The following is a 24,225-nucleotide window of genomic DNA, read 5'->3' on the forward strand; positions in this document are numbered from 1 at the left end:
TTCTATTTGGCCCTAGTTCTCTTCTGTCTTTTTACTTCTGTGGACAGCTAAAAAAATTTTCTGCATCTCTACTGAATTAACAGTCAGAAGATATTAATTCAATAAACATTGAGTATCATGTGCCAGACACTGCATTGGTGCTGTGAATACAGCATACAAGAAGTGAGCAAAGATATATTCCCCTACAGCTTACATTATAGCAGTCTCTTTGAAGAGTAACGACAAACAAAGAAAATGCCAGGTAGTAGATTGGCATGCTGGATGGGCCTAGAGGCTGCTTAGGGTTGAGTAGTCAAGGAGAAAAGTCTTCTGAAAGCTGACATTTAAATTGAGACCTGACTGACAAGAAGGCTGCTGCTAAGTGAGGATTTAGGATATATTGTGTTAGGCTAGGCTGAGGAAACTAAGAGGCCAACAATTTCAATAATTCACTGCAAAAAAAGTTTTTATCTTGCCTGTGTTACAGTCCAAGACAAGTTCCTGCTTGAAGGGCAGCACTCCATGCAATGATTCAGGGAACCAGGCTTTTCACATCTTGTAAGTCTGACACCCCTTTTGCTTCATTTCACCTGCTGGAAGAAGAAACAGCATGGAGAAGGAATATCCACTCTCTTAGAAGCCCAGCCTAGAGGTGGATTGCTTTATTTCTGTTCACGTTCCATTAGAGAGCAGATAAAATAGCCATGCCTACTGCAAAGGAGGCTGGGGAATGTAGTCTAACCCTGTACCTGGCTTACAGTGCTCCCACTGTGGAGAGAGCAGGTTTCAGTGAGCAGTAGAGGCCTCTGCTACAATGGGGCAGAGCAACCCTGCAAAGACCCTCAGAGGTGAACGCACTAACATGTTTGAGAAACAAAAGGTTGTGGGGCCTGCACACACCAGCAGAGAAATTGAGAGATGAGTCATGGAGAGAGGTTGGATCAGACCAGCTGTAGCCTTGGAGGCCAAAGAAAAGGGTAGATATGTCATTCCACGTGCTATGTCAGGAAGCTAGTGGAGGCTTTTAAGCTAGGAGGCCAATGTCCCAATTTTCACCAGCCCATCTTGCTGACTGGACAGTAAAGAGGAGGGAACTGTAACACTTTAAAATAAGATAATCTAGATTAAAGCTGCCTTGTTTTGGTTTACTCAGTCCTAGTGTTAAAGATGGTCTGTACTTGCAGGTGCTGGAGTGAAGGCATGGGAATCTGGAGCACTGCTGTTACGTACAACCAGCCCCTCCTATCTCCCCTTCTCAGGTGGAGATCAATTTCACCAGCCTGATGGCCAAGGACATGTTTACTCCCTCCTCTGGAAATGCAAATATATTTGCCTGGAGTTTGGGGAAAGGAAGGAATTAGTCTCTTAAACTATCCTCCACCTTTCTTTTTTTTTTAAAACAGTCATGACCAATGACATTTTAAGGATGTGACAGAATCTTTTCCTATCTTTTTCCTCTCTGAGGCAGTACACACCTTTGGAAAGAAGAGTAAAGGAGACCCGTGGGCCAAATCTATGGTGTCTCTACAATCTTATCTGCTTTTCCAAGTTGTTCCCTCATCTGATGGAGTTTAACAGTGGGAGACTTAGGTGAGGACAACACTATAAAAAGAAGAACAAAATTCATTTTTCCTTTGTCACTAGTTTGGAAACTAAGAGTATCTGCCCAAGGCTTTAGCATGAGTCAGTTGAGGCTTTTGACTCCTGATGCCTCAGAATCTCATGCACTTTGCACGTGCTCAGTAAAGTCTGGAGCAATAAATGAATGAGCTTCAGTTGAGTTTACAGGACTCCCAATAACAAGATTGATAGGCATCCTGATTTTTTTGTTTGTTTGTTTTTATGTTTCTGAGTTGCCTTGTTTTTGACAGGCAAGGATGGATTCCATATTTGAGATCTGGGCATGGGGCAATTACCTGCCCGTAAACACATACTTGGCCCCCTCCCCTTCCCTCAAGAAGTCTTGTGAGAGTAAAATGTGCCTCTCTTCTCCCACCCACTTACATACCTATGCAAACCTTAGGAATTAAGTAGGCAGTGAGATGGTATGTTCCTGTTGAATATTATAAAAGTTGACTGTGCCCATCCCCCAGTGATGAAGGTGAAAACAATATGCAGAAATGCCACATTCATACATCATAGGTATACCACCAAGCAATAAAGACATCCATTGAGGCTGTCATGTGCCCAAGCCTCAAGTAGCCATTTATAAGAAGGTGGTGCCCAGCAGAAGGTGCAGCCTCAAAGATGGCTTGCTATTTAACAGCAGGGAAGAACCACAAAGCTCATTGGTTCTGCTGCGGGCTGAATGGATTCTCAGGAACCTGAGTTGCAGCCAATACCAAGTTTGGTCACGTAGGCCCTAGCCTGGGTGGAGTGGGCCGGGAGCACACCAAGGCTATTAGATTGGTCACTCAAGCCAGCTTCCTCCTATTTGCCACACACACCTTTGGACACCTGACAGTTGCCTTCCTCATTCAAAGTAATGTGTCCTCTGCTCTCGGCCTTTTCTCTACCTGGCCAGCAACTGCAGCCTCCATTCCCACCTGTCATTCCACCTGTCACTCCACACAGGCTGTTCTCTCTTATTTTCCAGAACACATTTTCATAAGAAAATGCCCTGGGTTTAGAGACTCATCCTATGAGTAGTATGAATAAATGTAAAGGGACATGGGGCGTTGCTGCGGTGTGCTTTAGGGCTGAGGGTTTTCCCTAAAGGGTTAGACCAAGCTCCTATGAGTAGTATGAAGAAATGTAAAGGGATCTTTGGCTCAGAAGAGGATACAAATGGTTTCTGGGCTCTACCATTTGCTTATGATTTTAGGCAAATTGTCCCCATCTCAGTTTCTCCATCTGTACAAGAAGTGCTTTGTGAGGATACATGAGACACATGTAAAGCACTTAGTTCAGTGCATGGCCCATAGTGCTCGGCACTTACCATCATCATTACAATAAAGGACTCTTGCCCTTGATCCTGAGGTGGTAATAGAATAGTTTCTCAAGTAGTCATCCAATCTGAGTTTCACAAGTAGCTGTTCTTTTCTTTTCCTGACACAAGATTTTGTTCCCTTATGCAGTCACAAAAAAGCAAAACAAAATAACCACCATCTTGGGTCTCCTCTGGTGAGACTGAGGGACGGGAAGGCATCTTTTGGGTGTGTTTGGGGTGTGGGAGGGGGCCCATCTAGAATAAGCTGTAGAATCAGTGTTTCAGGTGGGTACCAGGCTGACCAGGTCTGGGAGGCTGAGGGAGGGGTGACCTAAGCAGGGAAGAGGGAAAATGGAAGAGGGGGTGGTCAACAGAGATTAGGAACTGGGGTATTTTAAGAATAAAAAGAGGGGACAAATATTTATATATATAATTTATATATATACACACATAGATGCATTATTTTTATATATACTCATTTTGTGCACCTGAAATGTCAATTCCTTCTCAGTTCTTTTTAATGATAAAATGAATATATATTGACATTTTAAAAAAAGAATGAAAAGGGGGGAGTGATGGATGTATCAGGAATGAATTTATTCGGGGGCCAAATGAGTCGTTAGCCAGGTAAGAGGCCGAGAACTCAAAGTGGAGGTGGCTGTAAGAGATGGTGACTTCGGAGAGGGGAGTGTGTAGGGATGTGGGGCGTCGTGCTTCAGGGCTGAGGGGGTCGGGGCCCCCGGGACCTGTGGGCGCACCGAGGAGCTGGGAGAGGGAGAGGCTGGGCAGGGGCCCTGGGGCTGAAGGTGACGCGCAGAGGGTGAGTTCTGGAGGTGGGAAGGGGGTGCTGTGGGCCCCGACTTCAAACCACCTGACAGCTCAGGCCTGGGGGGAGGGGGGCAGGGACCGCGGGCAGGGGGCCGGGGGGCCGGGCTCCGCAGAGGGCAGGCTGAGGCGGGGTGCCGGGGACCCTGGGCTGGGGGGCGGGGGCCGGCATGGTGGGGGCCTCGGGGGCGAGGCGGGGAGTGCCGAGAGGGCGTCCGGGCCCCGCGGCCCGTGGGGGCCTCCAGGGTCCCTGGCCGGAGCGGGCGGAGGGGCTCGGGGCCGCCGGGGAGCCCCGGGGGCCCCGGTTTGCTGGGCCGAGGCCGGAGGTCGTGGGCCGGCCAGGGCCGGGCGCCCCGGGCCCGAGCTCGGGGGGGTGCCCGCGCGGCCCCGGGGTCGCCAGGCGCAGGCGAGGCGCCGGCGTCCCAGCCCGGCCGCCGGCCGTGGCGCCGCCCCGCTTGACATCAGTTCCTGCCGCCGCCGCCGCCGCGCACAGCCCGCGGCCTCCTTCCCCGGCGGAGCGAGGGCCGGGCGGCGGGCGCCGGGCCCCGCGGCCGGCACGACGGAGCCCCCGCACGGCCGGCGGCAGCGGTGGGCGGCGGCCCCGGGCCCCCGGCGCGGGAAGCGGCGGCGGCGCGGCGGCGGCGGCGCCGGCGGCGCCATGGAGCCGCGGGAGGTGAAGGACCGGATCCTGGAGAACATCTCGCTGTCGGTGAAGAAGGTGAGCGCGGCCTGCACCCCACGGCCCGGGCCCGCCACCCCGGCCAGCGCCCCCTGCTTCCGCCGGGCCGGGGGTCCCGCCTGTTCCCGGGGCGCGGGGACACCGCCCTTCCCCTCTGCGACCCCGGGGACGGGGTCCGCGGGAGCCCCGGCAGCCGGAGGGGAAGCGGGGCCGCTCACGTGAGTGCCGCTGCGGCCGAGCTATTTTTAAAGAACAAAGTTGAGGTCAGCATCGTCAGAGGTCCCACCAGCCGGGCCCGGGGGCCCCGTGTCACTTCGGGCGGCCGCGACCCGCCGTACCCCCCACCCGAGCAGCGGAAAACCCGGGAGGATCTCGGGCCGCCGCGCATCCCCGGGCGGCATCCCTGCATCCCCGACCCCCGGGAGGCCTCGCCCAGCCCCGCAGTCGGGGCAACGCCGCGGATAAGCAGCTCCGGTTTGCCCAGTTCTGGGTCGCGTTGCCTCTGGTCCTGGGAAGTTCCCTGAATAATTTTGCTCAGTGTTGGCAGTTTTGAGGAGGCTTATTTCAGAGCTTTGACTGAGAACCTGAAGTGCCCGGGGATTGGAAGTTGGTGACACCACAGACACTTGGTTGTCTGGGGGCCCCCTGTAGTAGAGATCATTATTCTAATTCTAGGTAGAAAAAATATGACCTATTAAGGGTGTGTAGAATATACGTGTGAGGAAGTCTGCTTATCTGAAAAGGGGTCCTGAGCTAGAAGATAGAATTCAAACTCACCTAAAACCAAACCAGGATTGACAGTCATTTGAGGAATGTTGTTGATTTTTTTCCCCGGATTTGAATTCCTGTCTCACCTGATGGTCTCAGAAACTTGGAGGGGGGAGTGGGTGCGGGAAGATGCCTTAGGTGGGGGAAAAGGCTCATTAGAGTATTTTAATTACCTCAACAAGTCAAAATGAAGAGAATTAATTAAATCAACCATTATATTTAAATGACTGTTTTTCCCCCATTTAAATTCCTTAAGAGACACATAGGCAAGCAATTTTACCTTTTGTAAAGGTCAGTGTGGCTTGAAAAGAAAAATAGATTCAAAATGCTCTTACCAAAATGTTTCTTTAAAAGGATAGTCAAAAATACCATTGCAGACATCCAAGAAAAGTTTTCTTTATTTAGTTTTCTTGAGCTCTGCCCATGCAATTGGGCCACAGTTTTTGCTTATTTGAGGAGTGCAGGATGAGCAAGTACTTTGTTAAAAAGCAATACATCTTTCGTAATGGAAAAGAAAGGAAGACTGCTGACCTTTCTAATCTCATCTGGGCTGATTATGGCTTCAGGTAGACCAAGTATTTTGTCTTCGGATTTCCCATAAATAAGGTGGAATTACCCAGGTAAAAAAAAGGTAGACATGGACACTTATCTGTTAGGATGAATCTTTCTGAAGGTAGAACTCCACTCTGTAAATCAGGCTGCCATTTACGAAGGAGTTGGGTATGCTTGTCAAGATTCTTCTAATTCTATGCATTTGAACAAGCATATTTTATTGAGCTGTAATGCACACCAGATGGTGTCAGTCACACACTAGAAGTTGGAAACCCGTCCCTGGGTGCATCACAACCAAAGGCGTATCTACATCATGGTTAAGAGCATGGATTCTGGAGTTCTGGCTGCCTGGGTTGAATCTGCCCTGCTAGTTAATAACCCTGTAACCTTATAACCTTCACTCACCTCCCTATGTCTCTATTTTCTCATCTGTGAAGCAAAGGTAAAATTAGGGTTGTTGTGAAGATTTAATGAGAGTATGTATATAGAGTGTTTAGTCTGTGCTTGACCCATTGTTAACAAGTTGTCTTAGTCCGTTTGGGCTGCTATAACAAACTACAATAGACTGGGTGGCTTGTAAACAACATACATTTATTTGTGACATTTCTAGATGCTGAAAGTCTGAAAACGGTGCCAGTGTGGTTGAGTTCTAGCGAGGGCCCCTCCTCTGGGCTGCAGACTGCTGACGTCTCCTTGTGTCCTCAAGTGGCAGAAGGGACAAGGGAGCGCTCTGGGCCTCTTTTTTAAGGACATTAATCCCATCCCTGAGGGCTCCACTCTCATGAGCTACTCACCTCCCAAAGGCCCCACCTCCTAAACCATCACACTGGGGGTTAGAATTTCAGCATATGAATATGAATTTGGGGGGACATAAACAAAAGCTGAAGCTTTTTCTGTTTGTGGTAGAGCCAATTCCTTACTTTTACAAAGTCTGAAGATGGCTAAGTGCCTCACCACTTAAAGGCTGTTATATGTCACCATTTGGACTTGTTATCCACTTCCTTTGTATGGTGTGTTTCAGAGAACTGTTTTATGATTCCTTGCCTCATGACGTGCGTTTGGTTTTCTCAATCAGAGCATTTGCTTCTCGTAGGAATCAATTAGCAGTAGGCAGTGAGGGCTAGCAGTCTTGGGATCAGATTTATCCTTAAACACCAGACTACCCAAATTTGTTATTCGGCACTTTGAGAATTGCTTCCCCTTTTTCTTCCATCCTACAGCTAGTAAAATAGTTTTACCAATCCTTTTATAAGAATGTTGCATGAAGAAAATGAGGTGTGTATTTCTGCAAAAAAAAAGACCAGCTGCACATTAGTATGTTTGCAAAAGGCATTTTAGAACTTCTTATTGGACTAGAATATACTTACAGAAAATAGAATATTCCTACACTCCTGAATGTAAAGCTGAAGGAGTTCTCACAAAGTGAACACATCCACTTGCCAGCTCCTAGATCAAGAAAAGAACATCTTCATCCAAGAAACCACCCGTGTTCTCCTTCCAGAAACTGCGTGCCCAAATGGAACCACTCTTCCCAAGCAGTATTGTCGAGTTTAGCTATTTTCACATCCGGATTTTATGATGATGAACTGTACACTGTAACACTAGAGAAATGAGATGGCTATTGTCCCACCGACAAACAAGGGAACCTGTGCTCCGATGGGAATTCCAGTAGGATTCCTGGGGGTTAAGAGAGAATTGGAATTACTAGCACAGTCAGAAGAAAATGATAACAATGAAAACCAAGTTCCATATGAAAGGGAGAGAGAATCAGGAACACCCCAGGTGCAGATAGTAAAGCTTGTGGTTACTGAGTTGTTAATAGAGAGAGATGTCCAAGGCAAAGACAGGGCTGGCAGTTTTCATTGGCATGAGGTACTACCAAATAGCGTGTTCTCCAGAGGAGGGGGAGGCAGTGCTTTTCATGAGGGTTTGGTCTTGTTTTGAGGAGCCGGGGTGTTCTGCAGACTAACAGAGGCTCTCTGCTAGAAGCAGCAGTCTCTGCGCTCCAATAGTTTGGTTGGAGAGAGAGTTAAAAAAATATCTAGGGCAAGGAGAAGGTCTCCGAGAGGGAGGGCTCAGCTGAGTCTTGGCAAATTGGTAGAATTCAGAGAAAAAGAAGCAGGTATTAAAGATAGAAGGAACAGCCTCAACATCCCCGAGGAAGTGGGGATGTCCAGATGGTCTTCTGAGGACAGTGAGGAGACAGAGCAGTCCCGGGGTGCTGAGGCTTCTGCCCGATGTGGCTAGAAAGTGCTTTCTGTGGAGGCTGTACAACATGGTGGATACTAACACAGGCTTCTGGGGTACCCGGAACCGGGGCTGGATTTGAATTCTGGGTTTGTCACTGACCTTGTCAACCCTGGCAAATTACTGGACCCCTATTAACTCAGCAGTGAGAACTTACTCATAATGTTGTAGTGAGAATTAAATTACAGGAAGTAATATGCTTAAAACACTTGGCCCAATACCTAGCACATGACAAGGCCTAGATAGAATATTAGTGACCTAGTAAGGGTCTGTGTAAGCACTGCACTTTACTCTTGTGCAGTTTTCAGTCAGTCTTCAAGCTCAGGGTTTGTCAAACTTTTTCTTAAAATGCCAGATGGTAAATATTTATAGCCCATCTGGTCTTTGTTGCCACTATTCCGTTTTGCCCTTGTGGGTCATAAGCAACCACAGACTATCCGTACATGCTTGGGTGTGGCTGCGTTCCCATAAACCCTCATTTACAAAAACAGGTAGCAGGCTGTTCTTCATACATGTACATGTGTGCACACACAAAAGCCCACAGCAGGGTGGGCTAGGGATCACTTTCAGAGAAATTGGTATACCCATCTTACAGTTTCTCAAATTTCTGTTGTTACTGTGTTTTTGCACATTATACTTGACTTGTGGAATGAATATGGACATTTGTAAATCCCGTCACATGTCCATGTGTTTAGTTTTTCAAAAAATATTCGCTGAGTACCTTCCACATGTCCCCACTGTCCAAGGCCTTAGGAAGGTAGTAGTAAGCAGATAAGGCCCCTGCCCACGTGGAGCGGATATTCCAGTAGGAGGAGATGAGGATAAATTAGTAGACAAACGCATGCGAAGGTGGTTTCAGATTGTGATGTGTGTTACGAAGGCATGAGGCAGGAAAATGTGGTAAAGAATTGGCAGGGGAATCCGCAGAGGAGGAGGTGATCAGGGAAGACTTGCCTAAGGAGGTGACGTGCATGCAACGGCAGACACAGACTAGGACAAGAGAAGGAGACATTGTTCTAAGAAAACGTAAATCGTTTAAAAACAATTTAAAAATTTTTTAAAAACTGTCTTAAAAGCACAGACATAGCTCAGAAGTATGTAAAATAAAAGTCAGTATCTCCTGCTCTCCATCTTCTCAGCCCCAATTCTCCTCCCCCTGAACAGGGTAATAAGGGAATTTCAATAAAGTAACCATCCCTCAGGGAATGTTCCGGGTGGTGACCGCCGCCTCTCGCCTAAGCTTCGTCCCTGGCCCTCATCTAGGGCGGATGCACTGCCGCGCCAGTTCGGGCTCTGAGTGAGGGGCTCTTTCTGGCCAGGCACAGCCCGCCTTTTGCAGGGGTCTCCCGGGGCAGGTCCAGCGGCGCCGGGGAATGAGCTGCAGCTGTTGGACGTCCTCGCCGGACGCTGCGGCTCAGAAGGCTGGCTTACGTGGTGTGCTTTTGTTTCCGATTTTCCACCCCTTCAGATGAGTTAGATCTGCCAGTACTTTAAAAATTAGCTAAAGCAGCTCTTTTCTAGAGAGCAGTTAAATAAATGTGGGAATTATATTGACCATTTGGTTTCGATCGATAGTTTTGTTCTCTCTGACTTCATGGAAAAACTCTTTAAGAGTTCTGAGAATCCCCAAGGACCTGGTCACCTGGGCGAGATCTATATAAAATAACATCTACATACACGTTTTCTTATCCAGAGTTCTAGGGGTCAGGGTGGCTTGTGCTCGCTGCTTCCCCTGCCTCTGCCCTCGTGTTGGCAGTAGCTGTTTGTTCCTGTTCTCTCAGAATAGAGGCTTCTAGTGGGGGATGTGAGGGACCCGAAGCCCCCAGCCAGGAGGCACAGTAAGTGTGCACCTGAGCCCGTGAGTGACCCGACCCAGGCCCAGAATTAGATCCAGTGGAGAGGCGATAACCGCTTTCTCTGAGCCCTTTCCCGCTCGGTTTTTTTTTTTTTTCAATAATTATTTTTTTTTTATTGAAGGGTAGTTGACACACAGTATTACATTACATGAGTTTCAAGTGTACAACACAGTGGTAGAACATTTATATACATAATTCTAGGTTCCAGCTATCACCCTACCAGGCTGTTACAATATCTTGACTATATTCCTTATGCTATACATTACATCCCGGTTACTAATTTATTTTACCATTGGAAGTCTGTCCTTTTTTTTTTTTTTTTTTTTGTGAGGGCATCTCTCATATTTATTGATCAAATGGTTGTTAACGACAATAAAATTCTGTATAGGGGAGTCAATGCTCAATGCACAATCATTAATCCACCCCAAGCCTAATTTTCGTCAGTCTCCAATCTTCTGAGGCATAACAAACAAGTTTTTACATGTAGAACAAATTCTTACATAATGAATAAGTTACATGGTGAACAGTACAAGGGCAGTCATCACAGAAACTTTCGGTTTTGCTCATGCATTATGAACTATAAACAGTCAGTTCAAATATGAATACTCATTTGGTTTTTATACTTGATTTATATGTGGATACCACATTTCTCTCTTTATTATTATTATTTTTAATAAAATGCTGAAGTGGTAGGTAGATACAAGATAAAGGTAGAAAACATAGTTTAGTGTTGTAAGAGAGCAAATGTAGATGATCAGGTGTGTGCCTGTAGACTATGTGTTAATCCAAGCTAGACCAGGGCAATAAAACATCCACGTATGCAGAAGATTTCTCTCAGAACGGGGGGGTGAGGTTCTAAGCCTCACCTCTGTTGATCCCCAATTTCTCACCTGATGACCCCCCTGCGACTGTGCCTGTCTTAGGTTGTTCCTCCCTTGAGGAATCTTACCCATCTCTGGCTAACCAGTCATCTTCCGGGGCCATACCCGCTCGGTTTTAAGATACGGGTCCCGTTTTACGAAATGCTTCTCCAACATGAGGTCTCTGTTTGAAGCTGTGTGGCACTGTGGGCCTTTCCATCCTATCACAACACCCCGGGTCCCCATTTCTATATGGCTTGATTCTAGCATTAGGCCCACCTAGACTGAGAAGCCCTGTTTCTGACTGGAGGCCAGGCAGAAGCTCGCATGCACCTGAGTTAGACAGACAGGGCGCCATCTGGCAACTGCAGGCCCTCAGGGGGTGTGGGCGCCAGCTGTCTCCCTGTGGTCACTCTGTAGCCATAGTTAAGACTCCCCAGTTTGAGACGGAGCCATGGTGATTCCTGTGAGTCCTTTCCAGCCAGCGCGCATTTGGAAAAGAAATTCCCACCAGAATTGAAAATCCGCCAGCTGACAAAAAATGTAGGTCTGAAAACTGATGTTGAGTAAGGGGTGGAGTGGCCAAGACCTGCTCTCACGTGGACAGGAAGGAACTGGCCCTGGGAGTGTGGGAAGAAGGTCAGCTCTTGCAGGCACTGTTTTCCTCCTCGAGTCGTCAGTGCCCATCTGGGGCGTCAGGACTCACCACCACGGCGGGAGGAGGATGCCCCCAAAGCTGGCAGTACCCTTATGTCCAAGGAAAGCAATGGGGCTTCTCTCCATTAGGATAAAAAGCTCTCCTGGGTGGCCTCACTGCTGGTAAAGCAGGTTTCTTAGCTTGGGACCTGGAACCCCACAGTGCGATGTGGGGTGACCAGCTCTGGGCCCAGAGCTCTTCCCCATGGGAGTCTCAGCCAGGCAGCAGGCTGGTTAGTTTGGGTGGATCTTCCTTATTATCTCTATCCTCCTCCTTATTGCTGCTTGCTTAAGGTGCGAACATTCTAGAACTTCCATTTGAGGCAGGAAAATAAGGACAGTTTCCAGGAGAGTCCATTTGGCTAGAGCTGAAAGGTCATGTCCTTGATCTTTGGTTGTTATAACCACCTGGGTCCTGAGAGTGTCCCCTCTGTGTCGCCCCCAGAAAAGCAGCTGGCCCTGCCATGCAGATGTCCTCCTCTGTTTTATATATTTGTAATTTATCTTCCCCCCCTTCCTTGTAAGTGTTTACAAACATTATAGAAATACATAAGGAAGAAAGTATTCGTTTCCTATGATCCCCAGATAACCATACTTAAGAGTTGGAACTAACAGATTCTAAGAAACCCAGTAGTAGATGAGAACAAGAAAAAAACTAATGTGGACTTAAAATCCACAAAAATCTCCAAACTTAATTTTTTAAGTAACCTCTGGTCACACTCACCCAGGGTTCTTTATTTTTGGTGGTACACAGTGGGGCGTGAGGCGTCCAAACGCACGGAGAGGAAGGGGAGTAACACCACCAGAGGAGCCCTTACAGTTAATGTCTTCAGCACCTGCTCTTCACACACATTCCTTCAGTCACACTCAAGGCAAACTTGCAGAATAGATCATGATCCCTATTTAACATGTGAGGGAAACGAAGTTTAGAGAAGCAACCTGCCCAGGATTATGCACTCCTAAGGGGCAGCACTGGATTTGACCCCTGTTTCTGGCTCTTGCTCTGTCCATTTCTGTGAGCCGTTTGCATCTCCATGATGTCTGTCTTGAATTATAACAGGCCATCAGCCCGTCTCCACGGGTCAGTCTTGCAGGTCAGGCTTCCCTAAAACCACCTGATCATGTAACCGATGTTTGTCAAGTGAGCTGACATGCTGAGGACTCCTAGTCACCAGGAATCGTGGGTGAATGGGACCCACCAAGCCCCTGCCTGCTGGTGCTTACACTCCAGAAGAGCAGCAGGCATTAAACAAATCACAGTGGGTTAGGTGTGCATCCCAGGCCCTCCCTGATGCCTTCCAATAACCATTATCGGTTTATGATCTGTGGAGTTCCTGACATGCCTCCTAACCCCGTATTTACGTCTTCAGCCTCTCAAGTCTCTGACTGTATTGCACAGGCCTTGGACTGGAGGCCAAGGTCCTCCCAGGCCCCCCAACCTAATGTTGTGATTTAGACAGACTTGATGACCGTTTCCTTGGAACGAGATGGTTGTCTGGGCGAGGAGAGCATTCATGAAGTCATGTTGCAGGGACAGCAGAGGAAAGGGAAGTGGAAGATGAACACAGAGCTGGTGGCGGCTCCCAGGCTTTGAAAGACTGATTAAAATAAGGCTTTTTTTCAGTCTTAGCGAAAAGTGTTCCGCCTGCTCCTGCTTCCGGCCCAGTGGTCGAAGTGTGGGGCAGAATCTTGTGTGTCGCGTGTTCTTTCAGGCCATTGGTTGGCTTCTGGGTCCCTGGTGTTTGCCTGGGGACCTCTTGGCAGAGCCATTTAAGTATTTTCTTTCCCACTTTGAAAGGAGTCCTTGGTCGCTTCATAAGAGGTCCAGCTCTATGCTGAGTCCAGAGGCAGGACGTCCTAGTGCCTTGGGACACTCCCCTCCCGGGAAGGAGAAGCATCTAACCGCCTTTAGAAATCATAATTCTGTCAAATTACCCTAAAGATCTGTGCCCAGCTAGGCCAGTCCTCTTCTGCTGTCATTGTTCCAACACCCCAAAGAAGGCACAAAGGAAATGGAATCCACGGATAGTTCAAGTTCCTGCTTTTTTCAGCTTTCCCTCCATATCTTTCAGCAGGGCTGCCAGTAAAGCAGGGAGCCTGGCAGCTCTCCAGCAGAGGGGCCAATGAGGAGTCATTCGGGAGGGAGGAAAGAAAGCCGTGTAACTGGGTGTGTTCAGTGGCAAATGGATGGTTAAGAAGCATTGATTTCACCCAACTTGCTTTAGGAACTATGTACGCCCATGGTAAACAAACAGCACACCCTTTATGAGGACTGTACCTGTGGGGGTGCCAGTCAGGCCCAGGATGCCACCCAGCCTGGGCACAAGCTGTTCCTGGGCAGGGGCATTCGTGCCCACCAAGAAACCAGACTGAGCATTTCTGAACTGCAGGATCTCTGATTGTTTTTTGTGCATGGGTGATTTCTGGATTCTCCAGCGCTTAACTCTGCTGTAACTGGTTGTCACTGGGAAGGAAACATCACCACGCTAAGGTGGAAGGGGGTCTCAGGTTAGGGATTTTAAAATTAGGAGAGTAAGTCGGAAACATTGCAGTTGCCTGGAGGGTGGGGGGGTGGGCAGTGGACACCCCGTCGGCCTACACCTCTGTTGACACTCATGTTGTCTAGGAAGGAAGTGACTAGTACATTCATGCCTCTGTTCCCCAGCCCCCAACTCCCATGCTATGGAGTCCTGGGAATGACCCAAGGCACTTCTCAGATGGTCACAGCAGGTGCCCCTGGCCACTGCTTTATCCCCAGGCAGGATGGGAGCAGCGGGCCTCCAGGAGTAGCTGCCTCTCTGGTGTCTGAGCATCTCTGGCCAGGGCTCTGCAGTAAAGCAGAAGGGCCCCGGGACAGAGCTGGGAGGTGCAGGAAGTGTCTCCACCTCCCTGGGCCCTGGTGTGTCTACCTGCAGAAGGAGGGTTCTGGCTAAGTGGTTATTTTTCTGATCTTGAACACATTCACTGATAGCCTCTCTCCTTCACTCTAGCTCCCCTGACACACCTTCCTGAAGGAGAGGCCCCAGGAAACTGCTTTGTAACTAGTGATTTCTAAGGGCTCTTCTGCTTTTAGATTCTGAAATTCTTCCACCTGGCCAGCACCCAGCCTTGTCTCAATTCCACTGGAGACTCTCTACAGAAGTGCTATTGGCAGTGGCCTTCTGTCCCTTGTGTCGGTCCCCTCCCTGCCTCCGTCCTGCAGATAAGGGGGGAGACACGATGAGACATCGAAGATCTGAAAGGCCCAGCCAGGGCACTGAAGGCGTAACAGCGCAAGAGTCAGGCCAAAAAGGCACTCCTCATATTTATTGAGCAAATGAACTCAAACATCCAAAGAATTCTGAGTAGGGGGTTCAACACATGACCAATACACAGTCATCATCTGACCTTGAGTCCAGCCCTAGGGCATGATGCTCCTCAAGGACACCGACACCATGTGAGGGCGGTCACGAGTTATAGGAACTGTTTTATCTTTACTCATTCTGCTATTGATCTTGCATCAGGAGTTGTAGGAGAAACAATCAGGTCACATGTATTCGTACATCTGCTTTCTATATTACTTGATTTATGTATTAATCCTATTAATCCCACACCCTTGATCATGTAAAACAAGCATGGTTGTTCTTTAGAAGTTTTGCTAAAACTTCAGAGACTCTAGCCTGCCTGCCTTATTTGTTTATTTGTTTGTTTCCTTGTTTATTTTTTGAGGGGATGGATTCTGAGCGCTGGCCTTTCCTTCAAATCCATGAGAATATGTGCCTGAAACCAGTGCAGACTGCTGGCGCAGGATCAGGGCGGGGAGGTTGTTCGGTGGCCTCCCTGAAGAGGACTGGGGAGCTCTGACCATACCAACCCTTCTCCAGCTGTCTCTGATACAGACGAGCCCTCTTAGGGTCCCTCTCTCTGGGGAGGTCCCAGCATCAAGGTTTGGGGACATCCTGACCCCAAAGGCAACAGGTGGTATCACGTGGCTTGACCTCTGCCTGTCCTCTGAGGGTCTGCCTTGGAGGGAAGAGTGAACATCCGTGAGGACCACAGGGGCAGTTTGACTCGTTGGCAGCCACACAGTGAATATAATTCCAAAGGCAAGTCTGGCAGTGGCCTCGCGCCCCACAAGGCTCATCCCTCTCCTGTAGGGCACCTGCTGCAGGCCAGGTGAGAGGCAGCCTCAGAAGAGGTGACCCCGAGGCTCCTGCAGCTCAGGGTGGCTCGGAGTTTGAGTCGAGCTCATGTAACTGGGGCCATCATTGATTTAATTTTTAAAAAAGGTCATTTGAGGTCAGGTGGCAATCCATCCTTCCTTCAGTTTGGCTCTTTTCTACTCTTGGATTTTCACCTCCTAGACCTGGACTGCTGAGGCTGTTCTAAACGTCCTGTGGTCTAAATATACCTGGTCTCCATGGAGCCAGTAGGGTGGCTGCTATTACCTGGCAACCTCCCTCCTGGGCAGCCAAAGAGAGAGCTGGGTTTCTCCTGCATCATAAGTGTGTGCGCTCGTGTGCCAAGCAGGGCAGCGGTGGGGAGCGGTGGGGGCCTGCGGGGGCAGTAATGGAGGGGAGCAGGCCTAGCTCAGTCCTGTAGTGGCCTAGCAGTTCACACAGGTACATACAGCCCTGTGCCTGTCCAACCTCGAAGACTCCCCTGCCATTGTCGGGGCAAGGATTGTTACCCTGCTCTATAAATACAGGCGTGGAGACCCCCCCAGGACCCTCCTGAGTGCCCCCTGCCTTGCAGCCTGTGAGTAGGTAGCAGAGTTAGATTCCAGATCGCCCTTCTGTTTGCTGGGCAGCACCACAGTCTCTTCAGTCTTGACTGATCAAGAAGAAAGGAAGGCACCTGTAACCATCTTATTTTCATTTGGCCATTTATAATCGTCCACAGCTACCTTTGAGTTACCTTTTAGGAACCAGTTCTGGAAAGATTTCTTGGTACCAACCATACAGTTAGAAATTATTTCGTGGTTATGTGTCTGTAAAGACAAGGCAGAGAAGGCTGGCTGTGGCAGCTCAGGGCAGAGAGTGGGGCTAACCCTACTTTAAACGCTGAGTCAGGCGTTCCTTGGCTTGCTGGAGCGTGCCACCCACACTTCCCCGCAGCCCTGGGATCTGGCGTGGTCTTGCGAAGGCCATTCTTCCCAGAGTGCTCGGCAGGGAGCACTGTCCTCCTGGCTTTGAGAAAGTGGGCTGAGCCTGGCTTTTGCAGCCCTGGTGCCCGAGCGCACCCGGTCAGGAGCAGGGAAAGAAGAGCAGCTGAGCCTGTCCAGGGTGTGGTCTGGGAACATGCCTTTGAGATGAGGCCTGAATTAAGGCACTTCAGGGAAACCACAGCTTTGAAAAATTACTTACTTTAAATCTTAATCCCTCTCTCCATTCTTAGCCAACCTTGCTACCTGGGCAGTGGATCCCATCCTGTCTTTCCTGTTCAAGAACGTGACTCCATTACCCCATTTTCTTGCCACCCTTTTGGTAAAATTGGTGAAAAGAGTTTTCCATATTGCTACCTCCCCTTATCTCCTCCTTCCTTCCCTCCCCCTCCCTTCCTCTCTCCTTCCTTCCCTCCTTTCTTCCTCTTCCTTTTCCTTCTAACCAAGAACAGCACATACTGTTCAGTATACTGAAGCCCCAAGGACAGGTCTTTTCATCTCATGACTGTCTTGGGTCAATTGTACCCCCATCCCTCTGTTATTTTGAAGCAGATCCCAGACACCCATAAATTTTTCATAAACATTGCTCAAAGGTGAGGATTCTTTTTTTTTATTATTAAGGTATCATTGACATTCAATCTTATGAAGGTTTCATACGAGCAGCACTGTGGTTGCTACATTCAGCCATATTAGCAAGTCCCCCCAACACCCCACTGCAGTCACTGCCCATCAGCACAGTAAGATGCTTCAGAGTCACTACTTGTCTTCTCTGTGCTACACTGTCTTCCCCGTGACCCCCCCACACCATGTGTACCAATCGTAGTGCCCCTCAATCCCCTTCTCCCTCCCTCCCCTCCCACCCTCCCCACCCCCTTTCCCTTTGGTAACCGCCAGTCCCTTCTTGGAGTCTGTGCGTCTGCTGCTGCTTTGTTCCTTCAGTTTTGCTTTGTTCTTATACTCCACAGAGGAGTGGAATCATTTGGTACTTGTCTTTCTCCACCTGGCTTGTTTCACTGAGCATAATGCCCTCTAGCTCCATCCATGTTGTTGCAAATGGTAGGATTTGTTTTCTTCTTATGGCTGAATAATATTCCATTGTGTATATGTACCACAAAAGATGAGGATTATTTTCTCACATAACCCAGTACCACTGTCGCACCTTTAAAAATCTAATAACAATTTTTCCTTGATATTATCAAATATCTAAGTTTTCAAGTGCTAATTGCTTCATCAATGTCATTTTAAATGCCTCGTTTGCTTGAAACACATACTCTTATCTCCTTGCCAAGCTCCTTCCAGGCTTGCATCCCTACCCCTCCACTTAAACTGCCCCCACCAAGGTTCCTAGCACCTCCTTTTATGTGGGGATGTGACCCAGATGACTTGGTTACTCCCTCCCTTTGAACAATTTCTGCACTTGGCCTCTGGAGCACATTCGGTCCAGACTTTCCATTGGCTGTGCCCTCTCAGACTAAGGCAGAGATCCTCAGCCCTGACTGGGCGTTATAATTATCTGGGGAGTGATTTTTTTTAATGCTGGCTCCTCGGCCCCACCTCCAGAGTTTCTGCGTGAGCTGATCTGGGAAGATGCCTGGGCACTGTGTGTTCCTCCAGTCCCCCAGGTGGTTCTGTTGAGCAGACTGGAGTGTGCTGGCTCAGTCCTGAAACGCTCCTCTCTCTGCACTCCCAAGATAATCTCGGCCAGTTCTACAGCTTTAAATGCCTCCTAAAGGCTGATGGCCCTCACCTGTCTTGAATCCTTGGCACCTTCCTTTCTCTCATAGCCCACATCTAATCCATCAAAAAATCCCTGGGGCATCACCTTCAGAGTAGATCTTGAATCTGACCCTGTCTCACTTCTGCACTGTAGTCAGCTCCAAGCCTCCATTATCCATCCGCACTGGTGGTAGCCTCCCAGCCAGTCTCTCTGCATCCACGTGACCTCCCACAGTCTGCATATACACCACACAGAAGCTATAGTGGCCTTGTAACGTTATATTGGATTATGTTACTTCCCTGTTTTCAACCTCCGATCAAACTGGTAATGAAAAACAAAGTCCTTACCATGGCCTGTATGACTGCACATGCTCTGCCCCTGGCTGCCATCTGACCTCATGTCATACACTCACATCCTTGCTCCCTGAGCTCAAGCCATACTGGTCTCCTTAGCGTAGCCCCTGGCTCGGGACCTTTGCACCTGCTGTCCCTCTAACTACAATACTCTTCCCCCAGAAACCTAAATAGTCATTTCCTCAGTGAGATCTTCTCTGACCCCATATTTATAATAGACCCCCTGTATCCCGCTTTGTTATTTTATAACGTCATTACTCCCTGACACAATAGTATCTATTTGCATGTAGTTTATCTCCATTTGCTGCCAGAATGTAAGTTTTACAGGGGCAAGGATTTCCATTTAAGAATAGCGCCTGATATGTACATAGTAGGTGATCAGTAAATATTTGTTGAAACATGAATTTTCGAGGCTTGAGACTCCCCTTCTGGCCACTGCTGAGCTGTGGGCAAGAGACATCTGCCAACCTAGCCTGTCACTGGTGTGTACTCCCTGCCTCCTCTGCTTAAGGCTCAAGACCAGAGGTCAGCAAACTTTTTCTATAAAGGGCCAGATAATAAATATTGTAGGTTCTGCAGCCATGCAGCCACTGTTGCATCAACTCAACCCTGCCACCATAGCAGGTGGACCAATGGGAAGCAGCTGCAGATAATACAGAAACAAATAGGCATGGCTATGTTCCAATAAGGCCTTATTTACAAAAACAGGAGGTGGACCCACTGGCCAGAGTTTGTGGACCCCTTCTCTGAAATTCTCTGCCTTTTCCCCAAATCTCGATAGACAGAAAGGAAACACTCAAAACTGCTTGGCAATCTGATCAGCAGGATGAATTTCTTCCCAGAAGTGGGGAAACTCCTCTTGCAGCAACTGTGGCTTGTGTTAACCAAAAGGATGGAGAGAGTACTAGGCAAGCTTTCTTACAGAAGCTGCTCTGGCTTTTCCCACTGGTCCACCTGCCGAGAAGTAGAGCTGCCGAGACACGGAGCTCATATCCACTTCCGGATTTTTAGTTCTTGTGACCTGAAAAAGAAGGGCTACGTTTCTCTTTCTTGGAGCAGAAGAGAACATTTTATATGTATTATTCCTTCAGGGGTCTTGACCCCAGGTTAGATGACAAGACCTGGATTTAAATTCTGGCTCTGCCACTTACTAGCTTTGTGACCTACTTTGTGGGATTGCTGTGATGACTAGTGTCTGTGAAGCACGTCATCACCATCATCATTGTAGCTGCTAACATTGTTTTCCAGATATCACACACTTTGATAAATACAAGTATTATCTGAACCCTCACAACAGCCTATAGGGAGCCCACTTTACAGATGAGGAAACTGAGTTTAGACAGGTTAAGTAACTTGCCCACAGTCATCACACCATGAGTGAGTAGCAGAGCCCACATTCAAACCCAAGTTTTCTGACCCCAAAATCCATACTCTTAACCACTCTGCCTTCCTAGTACACACAGTAAGCACTCAATAAGTGATGGCTCAAATTAGAACTGGTATTAGCTCCACCAGCAAGTATTGTATGTAACTGAGGAGTAATTTGGAATAAAGGTTGGTAATTGTGCTTCCAGGCTGTTGTGTCCACTCATTCTGTAGCTCAGGGGCCCTCATTCATTCCACATGAGCCTGCCTCCCACCCCGCATTCTCAGAGCCTGCTGACCTTCCTGGTGCACTGAGTGCCTGCCTGCTGCTGCCTCTGCAGCAAAGGGAGAATCCCTCTGCCGCTGACCTTCCTGTCACACTTCGCTGACCCACCATCAAAGTGGGAGCTCAAGCTGTTAACAGGCTCCTAGAGTTCTTCCGCCACTGGTTCATGGACATCCCCCTTCTACTTCCTGCTCCTCCCAAGAACCTTACTGGGCTGTAGCATTGAATCAAGATCTCCTTGTCTTTCTGAGATCCTGGAGAAATCTTTATCGCCTGCTGTGAAAGAGTGGTTAAAGAGTAGGCCTTAGGAGCCACTGCTAGTGAGCTAGTGGACAGAATTTTAGTTCTTGAGAGCAGAGTACATCTCTGTGTCTTGTTTGCACCTGCTTTTATGTTTAGCCGAGTGCTGTGTCATTGGTTTGACTAAGAATATGGGTTCATTATTCTTAATCATCTCGGCTAATGGTTATTAAGCACTTGCTGCTTATCAGGATCTATGCTAAGCCTTTTGTGTGCTTTATATCATTTGATCCCTAAACCAGCTATTGGGAAGTTCCAATAGAACTCTCCGCAATGATGAAAATGTTCTATATGTACACTGTCCAATACAGTAGCCACTAGCCCCGTGTGGCTATTGAGCACTTGAAGTGTGACTAGTGCAACTGAAGAACTGAATTTTTAATTTTAGTTAATTTTAGTTAATTTAAATAGTCACATGTAGCTAGTAGCTACAGTATTGGATAGCTCAGCTCTGAACTATCCTTTCAACCCATTTTACAGATGAGAAAAAAATGAGAGAGGGTTAAGTAATTTGCCAAAGGTGTTCAGCTCTCTAGGAGCAGAGCCAGGCTTTGGACCCAGGCCTCCTGAGAGAGCCCGTGCTCTCCATCACCATATTATACATTTTTTTTATTGTGCTTTTTGCAGAAATTGTTTCCTGGTTGCAGAGTACTCCCTAACTCATAATGCCCTGTGTATGTATGCAACCCACCTTGAAATAAACATGCAGGACCTATCTAAAGAAGGCTGTGATACCAAAAGATGTACAAGTCCACCTGCATAAATGGAAAAGAAATTGCACGTTCCTGGGTAGGAAGACTCACCATTGCAAAGATAGCATTTCTTCCCACAAGTAACCTCTGGATTCAGTACAATTTTACCTCCACATCCAAAAGGAAACTGTAATTACATTTGATTCTAAAAGAATATGCCAGAATAGAAAAAACAGCTTTGAAAAAAGAATATTTGGGGGATGGGGCAGACTTTTTTCGTCCATGTCAAAGTGACGAATAAATGAAAATAATTGAAAGTAAGAGACTAGTACAGCAATAGACAATGGCCAGTTAATCAAAATAGTCTAGAAAGGTGACATATTAAATCACAGATCAGTAGGGGACCATTAATAAATGTGGGAAATGTGTTATGTGTACAGAAAATAATAAAGCTGGATCCTTACCTCATGTCATTTGTAAAGTGAAGGTCTAAACATAAAAGAAACCAAAAGTCCTAAATCTATAGAGGCATAAAAAAGTATAAAGGAAACGATTGACATATTTGACTGCATCAAAAATAAAAATTTCTCAAAAGGAAAACAACACTATAAGCAAAGCTTAAAGGTCAATTGACATTGGGGAAAAAAAACAAAGACAAAAAACAGCAACAAAAGGAATTAAATCCTTAATGAATGAAGAGCTGCAACAGATGAATGAGGGTAAGGAGAAGATAGCACAGAGGTTTAAACAGGCAGTTCACAGGAAATGAAATACAAATGGGTAATAAGGATGTTCGACTTCATTAATGATCAGAGAAATACAATTTAAAACAATTAGGTACCATCTTTCACCAAGTGGACTGGCAAGAATTAGACTATATACAGTGTTGTATATAATGGTGGGGGTGGGGCGCCAACACGGAGGAAATGTAAGCTAATCCAACCTTTCAGAAGGGCAAATGGCAGGATCCAGCCATTTTTACAATGCAATGCATTTTACAATGCAATTGTAAATATGCATGTTCTTCGGGCCTGCAGTTCCACTGTAAGGACTCACCACACAGAAATACCCACCGGGATACACGGGTGTTCTGACGTTCATTGCAATATTATGTGTAATATCCAAGAATTGGAGACAATAGCCATTATCTAACAATGGGCAAAGCATAATACATTATATTTTAGGGTACAGTGTGGCTCTGAAAAAGAATATAGTGGATCTGTATGTTATGAAATGGAAATAATATGCTTGATATATTATTGAGTTAAGAAAAAGCAAGTTTCAGAACAGTGAGTAGAGCATGATCTTGTTTGACTTTTTGTTTAAGTCCATGTGCAGCAAAAGAGCTGGGAGGGTACACACATGCAAGCTGCCGACAGTGGGGGCCGGGGGGACGGAGGTCTTTATACTTGACACACACACTGCCATGTTGCTTGCTGTTTTATGATGAGCAAATGTTGTTTTCAGCATCACTTTTTTGAAGTTACCTGGAGCTGAGAAAGAAGTCTGAGTTCCAGGTGTGGCTCCCTCCCTTAGCTAAAGATCATAGTGAGGGACTTAACCCCTATTGGCCTTAGCTGCCTAATACGTTAAAAAAAATTTTAAATACATTTTTAAAACTTTTCCATACTTTCCAACTGTTACGGTGGGTATGGTCACTTTTATAATCCAGAAAGTGAATAAGCCTCTGTTTTACTTTCTTAATGAGGGAATTGCACTGGGTCTCTAAAGACCCTTCCAGCTCTAACATCTCTCTAAGACTCTCTGATTTTGGATTTTGAAATTAAAAAACAAAAAGCTAGACGCCAGTGTTGTGGTTCTCAGCAGTAAAATGTGCAAGAACACCTTCAGCCACTGCTGACACGGGGTTGGGTGGCTCTTACCCGCTCGTTGCCCTTCAACTCTGGAAACCTTTCCTTCTGGGGCGTTGTTTTGCCGGCTTCTGGAGGGAAGGCAGACCCCGCGGGACTGAGGTCTGCGTCTGCGCACTCTGCCGGGCTCACTCGGGGCCAGACAGGAGAGCCTGTTTTCGTCATGGGGCTGAATGGTTGGCCTCACCAAGAGTGCACGCTCATCGGTGTGGCTGGTGTATCTTGCCTGCCTCTGCTGTCTTGACCCCTGTGTCCAGAAAACACTTGAGAACACGTTTGTCCAGCGCCAAGAGCTGAAACCAGAGATGCGTGTACAGGAAGGAGTGCTCTTTCTGTGTGTGTTCTTCCCCCATCTGGCCATTAGAAGGGCAACCGAGAACAGAGTTGGGCTGAAAAGAAATTGGAAAGGCTTCTCCTAAGGCTCACCTGGAAAGGGGCTCTGCCCCCAGCTGCAGGGAATTCAGCCTGGGTATCTGGACTTAAGTCCTTAGCTGAGCTGACAGAGCGGCCTCACTTTCATCAGCCTGCTGCGGTGCAATGGTGCTGCAGTTCTTGTTGCCTACTGTCCACATCTCCTTTTGTCAGTCCAACTTGGGGACAGTGTCCTTCTTAGTGTAGGACTTGCCATGAGGCTGGCATGTACCCAGATCCACATCCAGCCCTGTCAGTTTCCTCAGGCAAGCCCAGGGACCCACATCAGCCTCTGGGAAGGAGGCCAGAGGAGCATGTTCCCCAGCCCATCAGCCCTTTGTGTAGAGGGGCCGTTCCAAGCAGGGCCACTGGGTGCACAGCTCCGGGGGTGGGCCGTTTACACGGGGCACTGGGGGTGATTCCTACAGATAAATACTACCTGTGGTGCCCCTCGACCGTGTAGCTCAGTGGCCTTGGCTCGAAACTTGGTGCCACCTGAGACCTAACATGGACTGTGAGCTCCTGGCCAGCATCAAGTGGTCACCATGCTAAGCACTCACCAAGTGCCTGTTGGGGACTGGACTCTAGGTATAAGCCTCTGTCGTCTGGAACCTTCAAAACAGGACAGACAGCTGGTGCAGGCAGTTGGAGGTAGACTTCTGTTGGTCAACATGGGTGCATCATCTGACTGGTTTT

General features: G+C 47.8%; 1 protein-coding gene across 2 annotated transcripts in view; it reads left to right on the plus strand.

Annotated features, from left to right (window-relative positions):
* Positions 1 to 4,261: 4,261 nt before the first annotated feature.
* PLEKHM2 (pleckstrin homology and RUN domain containing M2) overlaps positions 4,262 to 24,225 on the plus strand; it is a 35,654-nt gene continuing 15,690 nt past the window's right edge. Inside the window, exon 1 of one of the 2 annotated variants that reach the window (XM_036914322.2) lies at positions 4,262 to 4,451. In XM_036914322.2, the coding sequence (XP_036770217.2) occupies positions 4,392 to 4,451 (60 nt within the window). In that variant the 5' untranslated portion in view covers positions 4,262 to 4,391. The remainder of the gene's footprint in view (positions 4,452 to 24,225) is intronic. The other variant, XM_036914321.2, reaches the window with a different exon arrangement.

This window comes from Manis pentadactyla, chromosome 4, assembly GCF_030020395.1.
Source record: "Manis pentadactyla isolate mManPen7 chromosome 4, mManPen7.hap1, whole genome shotgun sequence".
Classification (NCBI taxonomy): domain Eukaryota; kingdom Metazoa; phylum Chordata; class Mammalia; order Pholidota; family Manidae; genus Manis; species Manis pentadactyla.